This window comes from Enhydra lutris, unplaced genomic scaffold, assembly GCF_002288905.1.
Source record: "Enhydra lutris kenyoni isolate GAN:26980312 unplaced genomic scaffold, ASM228890v2 scaffoldscaffold51, whole genome shotgun sequence".
Lineage (NCBI taxonomy): Eukaryota > Metazoa > Chordata > Mammalia > Carnivora > Mustelidae > Enhydra > Enhydra lutris.
Genome location: NW_019154135.1, coordinates 11940485 through 11953206, shown reverse-complemented (window position 1 = coordinate 11953206; position 12722 = coordinate 11940485). Strand labels below are relative to the sequence as shown.

At 59.2% G+C, this 12722-nt stretch overlaps 1 protein-coding gene across 7 annotated transcripts in view; it reads right to left on the bottom strand.

Annotated features, from left to right (window-relative positions):
• The window catches only part of LOC111156993 (HUS1 checkpoint clamp component), a 27904-nt gene extending 15182 nt beyond the window's left edge, over positions 1–12722 (bottom strand). For 4 of the 7 annotated variants that reach the window (XM_022518189.1, XM_022518190.1, XM_022518187.1 and 1 more), the window contains exons 1-7: positions 12613–12722; positions 11745–11872; positions 11488–11664; positions 10304–10411; positions 9392–9466; positions 7644–7743; positions 6207–6326 (exon numbers count right to left, since the gene is read on the bottom strand). In XM_022518189.1, coding sequence (XP_022373897.1) covers positions 6207–6326; positions 7644–7743; positions 9392–9466; positions 10304–10411; positions 11488–11664; positions 11745–11872; positions 12613–12664 — 760 coding nt within the window. In that variant the 5' untranslated portion in view covers positions 12665–12722. Of the gene's footprint in view, positions 1–1203; positions 1342–1429; positions 4225–6206; positions 6327–7643; positions 7744–9391; positions 9467–10303; positions 10412–11487; positions 11665–11744; positions 11873–12612 lie in introns of those variants that run through there. The other 3 variants (XM_022518191.1, XM_022518193.1, XM_022518192.1) reach the window with 3 other exon arrangements.

Sequence of the window (12722 nt, the reverse complement as noted above, 5' to 3'; positions counted from 1 at the left end):
CAAGATGTACTGGGGGAATTTCTTGGGGTCCACAATACACATTGTTACATGTGGGCAGGGTAGGGCTGCTGGTGGCACCTGATCCTGCGTGGGCGCCCCCCCCCCCCTCCACTGATCTCTTTCTTCCTTTGACCTTCTATCTGGAGAAGCTTCTCCCTGAAATCTACACCAATCAAAACTATTGATACAGATAACTGATAAATGATAAAATAGAAATAAGATCATCTTTGGAAACTTTGCTATATCCGACCACCCAGGTCACGTGTGTGCGCGCGCGCACTCCTCGAGGAGGGTTCAGGACACGCCCTCACCCCTGGTCCCTGGTTCCTCTGGGCAGGGGCCCCTCTAAGCTTCTAGAAGCCCCTGCACAGCTCAGCGGGAACCACCAGTGATTCACCAGGTTACTTCAGACGTGTCCACTATGAAGGGAGGTCCCTGTGTTGCTAGGGGCAGATGAACCACCAAACACCCCAAAACCACCCTGAGCAGGACCTCTCGATGGGACAAGCCTCACTCTCCAGCCCCTGCCCCAAGAACTCGGCTGCCAGAGGGTGAAGGTGAGCAGGGGCAAGGCCTCCCACCTCCTTAGAGGTTTGCCCTGAGGGAGAGGAGGAAGGCAAAGGGACAAAAGCAGGAGGGGTCGCCCTGGCCCCAGTCCTGCTGTCACTCTCCCCTCTCCTCCTGCTCTCTGCAGATGGGACACCCCCACACAGCTAGCCAGACCTGGGGTTTCCCTCCCTAAGGAGGACAGAGGGGCTGCGGTTACCCTCTGCCGGGGGCACACGGCTGCGGTCAGGGCATGCTGGGAAGTGATGATCAGAGCCTCCTGCGCACCAATGGGTGGACCCATAAGGACCAGTTTGGGGACCAGTCCGGGGCGGGGGGGGGGGGGGGGGGGGGGGGGGGGGGACTGGTTTCTCAGCCTGCTCCTCAACTCCGAAAGTGCCTGAGGGCTGCACTTCCTTTAACCCCACAGAGGCAGCCTCTCTGAGACGCTACGCCTGGGACAGGGATACAGAACCCATGTCCCCTGTGCCTCCCAGGGTCTCTGATGGAACCGGAGCTCACTCAGTGGGGTTCAGGAGGCGGCCCCATCCCCGTGCTCCCAGGGGTCTTCCCTCTGGTAATTACAGATATGCAAAGCCCCCCCTCACCTCCCCACCCGGCTAGCCTGGGCCCCAGCGGCTGTCACACTCTCCTCACCACAGGTTCGGCTACACCAGCTCCGGCTCCTCCGTAGGCCGGGACGCGGTCATTCTGCAAAGTGCTGCTGCCTCGCTGATGCACGACTCGTGCCGGGACCCTCCTGCGATCTCACACGACAGGTGAGAGGTTACTCTTCTACTCAGGAAGGGACACGCGTGAAAACAAAGAGGAAACGGTCTTTGCCAGTGATTATGGACTGTGTTCAGATAATAAATATTACTCAGGCCCTCCAAAAATAATTTATTTTTTGTTACAAAACTGATTATAAGAGTTTCAGAGGACACCTCAGTTTACAAAGACCGAAATGAAACATTCATAAATAATCAGGGTTAAGCCCTGCTATATATTTTTCCAACCTTTCCCTGTCACTCACTCACACACACATACCCCCACACGTATGTGATTATTCTCGAACTGGAATCCGACCAGACACCCTGAGTGTCTCTGTAATGTTACTTTTACAGCAGAAAATACTGTCACACCATAGATAATTTAACAAACCCCCTAGGAATTCATATTCAGGATTTTTTAGTACAAGATCACAGCAACAGCTTTGATTATAATTTCTGTGAAAATTCCTATAATCAGAAATATTGGGTCAAAGGGCACACAAGCCTTTCAGGGCTTCCCAAACATAGTCAATAATCGAGCGGACCCCAGGGTGTCTGTGGGGTTAATGCCCCCCTCATATCCGGACAGAGACTGCCCGCCTCCTGGCTCAAGGACGATATTGAGAAGCTGAAAAACGCCAGGAGCTGAAACTTTCCTTCCGACCCCACACTGGACTCCAGAGTCAAGGACACGACTGTGTCTCTTCAAACGCAGCTCCGCCCACTGGACGGTGTCCACGGAGAACACGAGAGCCACTCGGTGCCTCCGCTGCCTGGACAGAGCCACGCTTCCCGCCCAGGAAAACGCAGACCGAGTGGGTCCTCTGCCAGGCCCAGGGGCACCTGCGAGGAGGATGACGAGGCACCGGACGAGAGTCACGAGCTGCGGGGTCGAGGATTCTTAAACATCCCTGAGCCCGAGCACCAGGGAAGCCCCACACGGCCGCAGCCAGCAGAGCATGTCCCCGAAGTGCAGGACGTGGGCGAGAGACCTCAGCACTGGGGGTGTCAGTCTGGAAACACGCTGCCTGTTCAAACCGTACGCACGTTCCTCGCGCTCCTCCGCTGAGCCGGCAGAACTCCCCGTGGCGTGCTGCTCAGAAAAGCAGCCCGGTGGGTCCCGAAGCCTGCGGGAGCCATCCTGGGCCAAGGCTCCGAGGCCGAGGCCCGGCCAGCGCGAAGCAGGGAGTGCTTCCAAGAAGCAGGAAGAGCGCCCGCGTCCCGACCCCTAGGGACAGCCTGCGGGGCCACACGCACAGACTCGGGCCATCGCTAAAACCATCACAATCCGGGAGCGCTTAAACCGACGCTGTAGAAACCCGAGGGCAGTTACACGTGGTTGCAGCACATTTTAGAAACTGCACGTGAAGCCGCTTTACCACAGGAGCTATCCCGAACATCCTCTTCCCAGACGCAGGAAGCCACGGGTGGACCCCGACTGCCATGCAGGACTCAGGCTCCGGCCGCGCGGCGGCGCCCCGAGAAGAGGGTTACCGACCCCAAGTCAGATGCGCGGGTCCTAGTCCCACCCCACCCCCAGCCGCGTGGCCCCAGGCAAGCCACGCAATCCACTCTGGCAAATAAAGGATCCATGGTGCAGAACCCCAAGTGTCTGGGCAGCTCTGACATGGACGGGCCCTGCCCGTGACAGCAGACACCCAAGGGCGGGATGCCCGCAGACGCGCGCTCCATGTCCGGGCAGAGACCCGAGGCACGCCGCGCCCGACAGGTTAGAAGATGCGCCATCTTACCACTAACTTATCCTAGGACCTGTATCTTACTTTATTACATGTTAAACATCGTTCAAATAATCAGAAAGAACCAATTTCCTCATCTAGTAACTGACTACGCATTTTCTTTAACAACAACAAAAAAAGTTTTATCAACTATTTTCAGACATTGCTTCATCGAACATCAGGAGTTTCTAAGTTTTACCGCTGGCCGCAGCCAAAGAGAGGAGAGAGGCTTGAAAAGCAAAATGACGAGCTGGCTTTAAAGCGTTACGTGACCAAGTATTAGGCCCCACGTGAACTACCACTGATAATATCAGCATCCAGAGAGGCTCTCAAATGCTGGTTTTCACCCCAGACTCAGAAAAGGCCACAGAAGAGTTTTCCACTTGTGCAGATGTCCCCCTTCCTCCTCTACCCCAGGCCACGGCCTCACTGCTCAGCTGTTGCAGGAGTTAAGACACTGCTCACGACATCCCGTCCACAGGGCAGAGGGAACTCTCCCACCACGGGATGCGATGGGGCAGGCCCTGGCAGATGAGAAAGCAGACCCTGCCGGGCGGAGTCCGGCCCGCCCGTGCAGAGACAACCAGATGTGGTCTCAGCCCTGAACACAGCCCCTGGAGCTCTTCTTTGTCCAAATTCTATGTGCTTTCCAGACAGCCGAGTGCTGCGCATGAAGACAGGATGGTGAGGACCGTCACCGAGGACCCCCATGGGCCTCAGGGAACCTGGAGGACCAGCATCTGAGCCCAGGGACTTGGCCTTCACGGGCACGGACCCCAAGCTCCATGAGCTGCAGCCGGGCACCCCTCGACACCCCCGTTGCCCTGTGTGACCTCTGCGTGCCCCAGTTATCAGGCTCCAAGGAGCAGAGCCAGAGCCGGGCAGCGTCTGGGAGCCCCACCCTACCTGAAGTCTGCATAGATACGTGCTCTTGTTCCCATTTCCCATGTCTTAACGACAAAACAGACACGAGAACAAAACGTCACAAAAAGAAGTATGTTTATCCAGCTGTCTTCCATGAACTCAGTTTTTAGCTAGACTATCATGGTGGGGCAGAGTAACGCGCAGATGCGCGTGGCCGGAGGCGGGCTAGGAGAAGGCCGGGATGAAGTACTGCAGGGACACGTCTTCATGGAGCAAATCAAAATGGACAAGCTTGTTGCTGACAATGTCTGCGGAGAGAGAAAACCTGTCACCGCGAAGACCCTGCCCAGCGAGCCGCTATGTCTTCTCCTGGAGCCTGGCCTCCTTATGCTCCACCCCGCACTGTGGGACCGGCCCACGGGACTGTGGCAAAGAGCCCCTGTTTAGCAAAATCAGGGTCCTTCCAGGAAAATGTGGTTTCCCGCCCGAGAGTGACCTAAGTGTGTGAAGGCCCAGTGCTGCGGCCCACCTCCCCCCAGGGACAGGCTGCGGTGCACGCCAGGGCGCAGGAGGGCTGCACATCGCACCGAGGCCCAGGTTGGGCACCGCACAGGGTGGAGGGCAAACTCCATGGGAGGCCTGCTCGGTTCAACAGCAGTGGGGGCAGGACCAACAGCCGTGGCTGGGGCCCAGGGCCACCAATGCGGGAGCAGTGCAGGGGAGCCGAGGGCAGGTCACTTGTTCTCCAGGCCTCTGAGACCAGCAGCTGAGACCACGTGGAGCCCATTAAGGTGGCCCTGGCCAAGTGCCAGGCTGAAGAGGGACTGGTCCCAGGGCACAGGGGTGGGGAAGGGGCACACACCAGCAGAAATACCCTACAGGAGAGGCGGTGGGTGGAGACAGAGGGCGTGGGGCAGAGTGCCCCGGGGCGGGGGAGGGGGTAGTGCGGGGTAGCGGACTGGACACTTACAAGACGCCACCCCAGAGGCAGAAACTACAGGCAGAAAAGCTGGTTTGAAGGATGAAGGAAAGGGTAGGAGAAATCCACATTTTGTCACAATCTCCTGGTCCATCTCTGCCACTCTTGGGGCCCCCAATGTCCCCTTTCTGAGGGCACCAGCAGCTCAGATGGCCGCCTGGCCCAGAACCAACATGGCCCAAGAGGGCGCACTCAAGGGCAATGCCACCCCACCGCTGGGCTTCTGCTCTGCCCAGGACAGCTACGTTACGCTGGAGCCACCTGCAGGGCTCACCAGGACCACAGCAGCACAGCCAGCAGCCTGTCCGGAGCTCATCAGCACATGAGGGGACCGTCTTAAGCCTGCAAGGACCCCACGCTAAGGCACATCTCCCACAGTCCTCAGACCCAGGAACACGCAACAGGCCAACCCAGGGGCTCTCGGGATGCAGCGTATGGGGATACTGGCACCTGCCCCAGCCACAGGACCCAGCCATTCCAGCGTCTCCGTCCCTAACCTGGGCCCTCTGTCCTCTGCACACCACCTCCTGTGCCCCATCACCCCTCCTAGTGCCTTCCACATGCGCTAACTGCCCTGCCGTGATCTGCTTCGCTGCACGTCTCTCCTTCTGGAGGGCTGTCGTCCTTGGCACAGGCCCCCAGAATTCTCTATTCCTCATCTAGAGCGCTGGCAATGTGCCAGCTGCCAGGTGCACTCCTGGACAGTCCTCAGCTCCGCCCCCAGGGCTCAGCCCGACAGCTCTTCCACAAGAGACGGCGCTCCCTCTCCACTGCCGTGTCATCACAGTGGCAAGGAGACAGAAAAGTCCTTGAAAAGTTTGGGGCGAGTGAGCCCTTCGTCATGTGCAGCCAGTAACTGATGGGAGCCAAGAGGCAGGTGCACAGAGGACGGCAGGGCCGACTCTGACCAAGGTACCACTGTGGAAAACTGGAGGTTGAGAGGAAGCCAGATGCCCAGATACGGGACGACTGCGGGAACAAGAGCAGAGGACCTTCAGCCCAAGCCCAGTTTATGGGGTCAGAGCGTCCTCGCGTCAGCTCAGACCAACACGGCAAGACGGGACGATCAGCACCCATCCTCCGGAAGCTTCTCCCCAGGACATGAGCAAGCCCACGTGACGGCCAGGTGAGGCGGCCACGGCCCCGTGCCAAGACAGCACAGCTGAATCCAGGAAAACCCGAGCCCCCACCCGCCCTAGAGCACGGGGCCCCCGCGGCCAAGCTGTGTCTACACTTGGGGGCCGCGCACCGCCGCGAGCCGGCCTCTGGTTACGGGATCAGAGACGCGCACGAGGCCCCCCGCGCACTCACTGCACACGGCCCGCGTGGGATTCACTTGCTGCCCAGCGAGGAACTGCAGGAGCTTCCGGATGTCTATGTGCACTTCAGCCATCTGCGCTGGGTCTCGATCCTGGGAGGCGTCCTCCGAGGCTGCAAAGACAGGAACAGCTCGTGATGAGACAGGAAAGCCGGGCTGGCGCGACGACAGTGAAAATCAATGATTTACGGTCCCGCTGGCTGGCGCGGCCCGGAGACGCCACCGAGGTGCACACGCTTCTCTCTCAACACTGCAAATTCCCAGCGAATCTTCCTTTACAGCGACCTGAGGTATGACCCGCTCTCCCCATTTTGGTCCAAGAAAATGGTCCCTATTAGTCCCCGGACACGTAGTGAGGAGCAGACCACACAGAGCTCACGCAAGATCGCCCCTTCCAAAGGGGAATGAAAAGAAAGAAAAGGTCACTTCAACTCTGGGCAAGCATCAGAGACAAGACCCTTATCGTAATTTACTAAAATAAAGAGCACAGTAACACAGTAACACCGACGGCAGGCACTTCACAGGACAGCGAGCAAAGCCTCGGTTGTGCGGACCACACTTGGCTGGAGCGGGACGTGCTTCTCTACAAGGTAAAAGCCTTCCTGGCCGCGCTGACGGGCCTTCCATACGCCACCTGGCACTTGCACATTTTTACTGTAAAGGTGACGGGCCTCTCAGGTGGGAAAGAACATGTGCGGGGGCGCCTGGGTGGCTCAGTCGGTTAAGCCCGACTTCAGCTCTGGTCATGATCTCAGGGTCCTGGGTTCGAGCCCCTGCGTTGTTAGGCTGTGCACTCAGCGGGGAGTCTGCTTCTCCCTCTTCCTCTGCCCCTCCCCCCACTCTATAATATATAAATGAAATCTTGGGGGAAAAAAAAGAACATGGGTGGGATTAATCCAGCTTCCACGTCATCCGCGGAGTTCCCCGGGCCCCTCCTGCTGCCTACTCCAGCACTTAGCACCCACTAAGTGCATGGTCCCTGGCCACGAGCTCTGTGGGCACCACTCAGGTCCCTCCGTTCCCCCATCCAGTCAGTTACCCTGTCCTTCACCACTACCAAACTGGTCCCATGGTCTTTGCTGCTGTGTAAGGAATGGAAAATCCGGTCAGGCGAGGAAGGCTGCCATCTGCTAGTCTAATTTCATAAATGCGAGGGACTAAAGTGGGAGGAAACAAAACCTCGTCTACCTTGTGACGCCATTCCAGGTGAGAAATGGGCACACAAGTCACCAGGGGCCCCCAGGGGACCAGTGGGGCAGGCGCCGCTCCTTAGGCCGGGGAGGCCAACCTTCCCCACTTGGACCTCAGCGGCCTGTTCCCCGCCCAAGTGTGAAACTGAGATCTCTCCCGTGTTCCAGGTAGAGATCTCAGCAAGATGTGACACCTGCAACAATGTATTACACACAGAACGCGAAGCACCGAACACTTACCCAATGGAGGGTTCCCCAGGTCTTTAAAGTGAGTTGTAACACACACTAGTTCTGTTTCTATTTTCAAGTTCAAGTCTCCACTTAGGTTTGCTTCGATAATCTGCAAATTGAGTATTTTATAGTCTTAAAAAAGGAAAGGAAAGCAAAAGGGGGGGGGGACATCAGCTTCTGCCAAACCAGGTGACAAGGTAGCCCCACAGCCCGACCACTCCCGACGGCAGCAAGACCCACCCAGCATCCCCGACTGGGGGGACTTGGAAACCCCCAGAGAAGGGGCCCCTCAGAGTGGAGACCCCACTCCAGCGTGACTGTGTCTTACAGGTCTGGATAAGACCTTAGCTCTACCCACGGTTTCCTTAGCGATCCTCACCCACCACTTCTGAAGACTGACCCAGAGTGCTGGACACCCAACAGGAAGTGCCTCCCCGCGCCCAGAGAGCAGTCAGGCCCAGTGCAGGCGCGCCACCCTGCCCGCTTCCAGTGACACCTGGCACAGGCCGCACGCGCTGCCCAGTGCCGCTGGGAGGGGCCCCAGGTCAGTGTGGCCAAGTACACCCCCTCTGCCACCATGTCACGACAGTCACTACTGCATTAACCAAGAAGCTCACGTGTGCAGGCCTGCAAAGGTGCTGGGCTAAAAGGTGAGGCAGAGCAGGACAGAGCTCCCGCCACCGCCACCGACGAGGCACCTGGACGTGCAGCCAGACTGGGTCCCAGACCCCAGCCCGCACCTCTGGAACCAGAACCCCAGCTGGCCTCACGAGACCCCGGGGCTGGAGCGGGAGGGGGGCCACAGGAAACCTGGTGTGGACTCCTGACTGTCGGCGCAGGTCTCCCTTGCTCCTGCACGGGTCCCCCCCCAGTACTGCCCCACAGGCCACATCCCTCCCTGCAGGAGGTGGGGGAAGGGCAGGGGTCTCAGTGAGGGTGTCCGAGCACCTCCAGGGTGACCCCACTTCTTTCCGCTCTCTTTCCTATGACCCTCAGAGGCAGAATTCTGGTCCCCAAGCCACGCTCCCTGTGCACCTGGCCCCTCCGGAACCTTTCCACCGAGTACTCCAGGCGGTAGCAGCTACGCCATGACATCTCTCCATACACATTCCAGAGGAGAGAAAAACACCCCTGATGACTCTGTCTAGGCCACTTTGCTGAGTCATTTCCACTGGACCACAAGAACAAACAAGCAGAGCCTGGGATTAATTTGCCCTGCCTTTCCCCGCCCCAGGGCTGTTCTGAGCGTCTCCGAGGTGCCGGAGTGGGCCCAGAGGGAGCTCCCAGCCTGACGACTGGATCAACAGGAGAGCGGCCACTGGAGATCACGACGTTCTGGGGCAGCCTTGTCCCAGGCGAAATGGACAGGACACTCAACTCCCAGCCAACTCCCGTGATTCACTCAAGAGATACCGTTAGACGAAATATGGAATGTGCTCTCCAAGACATAAGGACACAAGGCCTGACTGTTGAACACACTCTTAATGGGCCACGGAGATAAATGCGAGGGGTGAGGGCAAACACGAAACTCCCCGTTCCGGGGAGGCAGTGGAGAAGCACCGAGAACGGGGCTTCCGCAGGCGGCCGTGGATCAGTGGCTCCGCACAGGCCGGGTCCCCGGGGCCCCGGACACCGCAGCGGTGAGCATGAAGGCACCCACGCCTCCATCCGGCCGGGCCTCCTCCCAGGGCCCAGGGCCCGAACCGAACAGTCCTGAAAGTCGCGGACTGTTGCTCTCCGAAGAAGTCGTCACTCACAAGGTGATTGCTGAGGTTCCTCATTTTCTCCACGACGCTCTTCATCGTCTTCAAGACCGGAAGATAAACGCTGACCTACAAAACCAACGACACACGTCGGGAGGACTGAAAACCTGTCGTAAAGTTGTCTCAATAAAGCTCCTCTCAAAATATGAAAAGAAAACAACTTTATAACTTTGTTCGCTCCTGCCAGCCTCTGGTTAACGGGGCGACCGCGCCCCCGTGGGCACTCTCCCGGGGCCAGGATGCAGCCCTTCGGCTGAGATGCCGCTGCACGCGCCCAGGGGTGGCACTCAGCACCCCAGGGCCCGTCCTCTGAGGGCCCAGAGCCACGTGCTTGGCCTCCTCCCACCCCGACAGGCGCCGCAAGCCAGGCTGGCCCCAGAGCTCGAATCCTAACGATGCCGGAGATGGCACAGTCGGCACAGGTGCCCTCCGGCAGGAGTCAATGAGGTCTCTCCGGTCTCCCTGCAGCGCGTCTTCCAGAACGTGAGAACGAGAAGCAGGGCACCCTTTGGGGCCCTCGTTCCTCTCAGGGGCTCTGGGACTCCTGCCGGCAGGACTGGAGGAGCCCCCCTCTTGGCTCTTGCCCGTGTTCCGAGCACCACTCCTGTCCCCCAAGTGCTATGTTAGGTTAGTTCATTAAGCACAATGATCCAAGCACTCTGCCCTCCCTGTGCGGAGTGTGGCTTTTCTACTACACGCAGCGCTGTTTCAGGATGTTTTACATCATCAACGAAAGGCAAACACTGCCAGTGTTTTCCTGCAGTGTCCTTTACAAACAACCAGCGTCTCCTCTCAGCCACTAAACAGTTTCTAAATGAGGGATGCCGCGAGCCCATAACTGACGGCAGGGAATTCTCATCACTCCACGCAACACGTCATGAGCAGAAGACGACGGGCATCACTCACGTCGGAGTCCGGGACTGTAGGTTCTTGCAAATCCTTCCACAATTTTCTAGGAATAACCTTAACGGGGATGTCGTGTGTCACAATGCGGCTACTGCTCGACACAGACAACTGTCAAGAGAAAAAGTGGGACATATTGTCAGTGCCGGTGTTAAAAAAGCAAACAGTGCAGCCGAAGGACAATCAGAAACTGATACCAAGCCCAACTGGAATGTTCCGTACGTTCATCGAAGCCCATGCACCAAGTGCTCACGGCGCGCCTGTTCTGCTCGAGTCCCGTAAGGAGCTGGACACGTGGTGAATAAGACACGCCCCCGCTCTCCAGGGGCCCACGTGGTTCGATAAGCAAGAAACCAACACACAGGGGCGTCTGCCTTCAGCTCAGGTCAGGATCTCAGGGTCCTGTTATCGACCTGCTTGGCAAGAAGCCTGCTTCTCCCTCTCCCTCTGCTGCTCCCCGTGCTCGTGCACACACACACTCTCTCTCTCTCTCCCAAATAAATAATCTTTTTAAAAAGGGGGGGGAGGGTCCAGTGTGAGGGCAGGTGGGGAGAAGAGGCACCAGGGTGCAGGTTTCAGGGAGCCAGAAGGGGAGACATTCCAAGCAGGATCCCCAGGGTCCCCAAAGTCTGGGAGCCGGGCAAGAAGGGGACACTCTGGGAACCATTTGGATGGTGGCAGTTGGTGATCTGGCTCCAAGACAGGTGGGGCCAGGCGTGCAGGGCTCTGGCCATCATGGTAGGACATATGAACGCCATCCTGTGAGCCAGGAGAGCCCGTGGGGTGTGTGTCTCGAGGAGAGCCAGGCAACAGAGGCTTCTGGAAGCAGCACGAAAAATGTGTGCATTCTGGGAGAATCAGAGGTCACCGGAAAGTGGCACAGAGGAGGTGGGGAAAACCCTTCCACGGTGGAACTAGACGGAAAGCATGATTCCACGTGGGGATACGCAGATAGGAAAGGACGTGGGAGTGCTCTGGCCCGGGAAAGGGCAGGGCTCTCGCCGAATGCAATGTGAGCACAACAGCACTGAGGTGCAAGAAGGCCTGACTAACAGAAAGCAGGCATTTGTGGGCACATCCTTCCTTTTAATAAAACCAACCGGCCTTCTCCAGGCCGTTGGAAAGCCTACATTTACAGGCACTGGCCTCGCTCCCGGGAAGCGTCTGGAACGCCCGCTCCTGCTCACCAGCTCTATGGAAACGGTGAGGCAGGGGAAGTGTTTGTTCGTCAGCTTGACCTTCAGGGCTCTGGCATTCTGGGCCGTCTTCAAGGCCCGAGACAGATTTTCCGAGGTCAGCTCTAGGTAGATGGCGTTGTTTTCTGTAGAGACACCCTCCATCTGGAATTCACTGAAGAAGTTCTCCTGCAGGAAGGAAGAGAGGGGGCCAGTGCGGCCTCTGGCGACCTCAGGGTGCAGCTCCCGGCCTCGGACTGCGTGCACACCTGCTCCAGCTCACACCACATGCTCACGCCCCCGCTGGCCACTTTGTCGGAGAGGATGAAGTTCAGCTTCTGCGGGCTGATGCGGAGCGCGCATGTCTTGGCCAGCTTGGCTATCATGGCACTGACCCCTGCGGCGGGGCAAAGCCGGAATCAGCAGGAAGCACACGGAGGGTCGGAGCATAACCTGGCTGGGACCACGCTGCAGCCTGAGGACACTGCCCGCTGGGAAGAGAACCTGTCTGTCCCCTCCCCGCGGGAAAGCACTCTGACACCCTGAGGCTGCGCCAGCCGCCTCACAGCCCCGCCAGGTGTGGCGGGATGAGGACAGCCAGCTGGGGGGCCCCCCACTCATCCTGCACCGAGGCCCGCAGGGGGCTGCAGCCCCGAGGCCAGTGCAAGGCTCGGCACCCACAGGGCGCAGGGACCCTGCGGCCCCGCTTCCAAGGCAGGTGTGCGCTGGCAGAAGCCACCTGGCCCCAGTCAAGTCGGGGAAATCAGCCTGGGTACCTCGGCACCAGCTCTCCCGCCTGCCAGTGCCCACGCCTGACCACCCCTGCCACCCCGGCGAGGCCCCGTGCACCTCCGCGCCCCATCCTGAGCCGCAGCAACGCCCTCTGGCCCCACACCCCATCCCCACCCCCGCGCCCCCTGACCCTCCCGGGCCCCATTTCCGGCGCCCCATGCCCCGCGTCCCCCGACCCATCCGCGCTCCCACGCCCTGCGCCCCCCGACCCTCCCGCGCCCCCATCCTCCATCCTCGCCCCGCGGGCGGCCGCACACGCCCCCACGGGGTCCCGGCCGCGCGCGCTGCTGCTTCCGGTCCGCCAGCCCCTCTCTGGCCCCCGCGGCCGGCGCGGGCCCCGCTCACGCGTGAAGTGGTTCAGACACGCCGCGTCCACGATCTTGGCCCGAAACTTCATGGCGGGACGCGGGCCCGCGCACGGCGTCGGTGGCGGTGACTCGGGTCCCCTCCTCAGC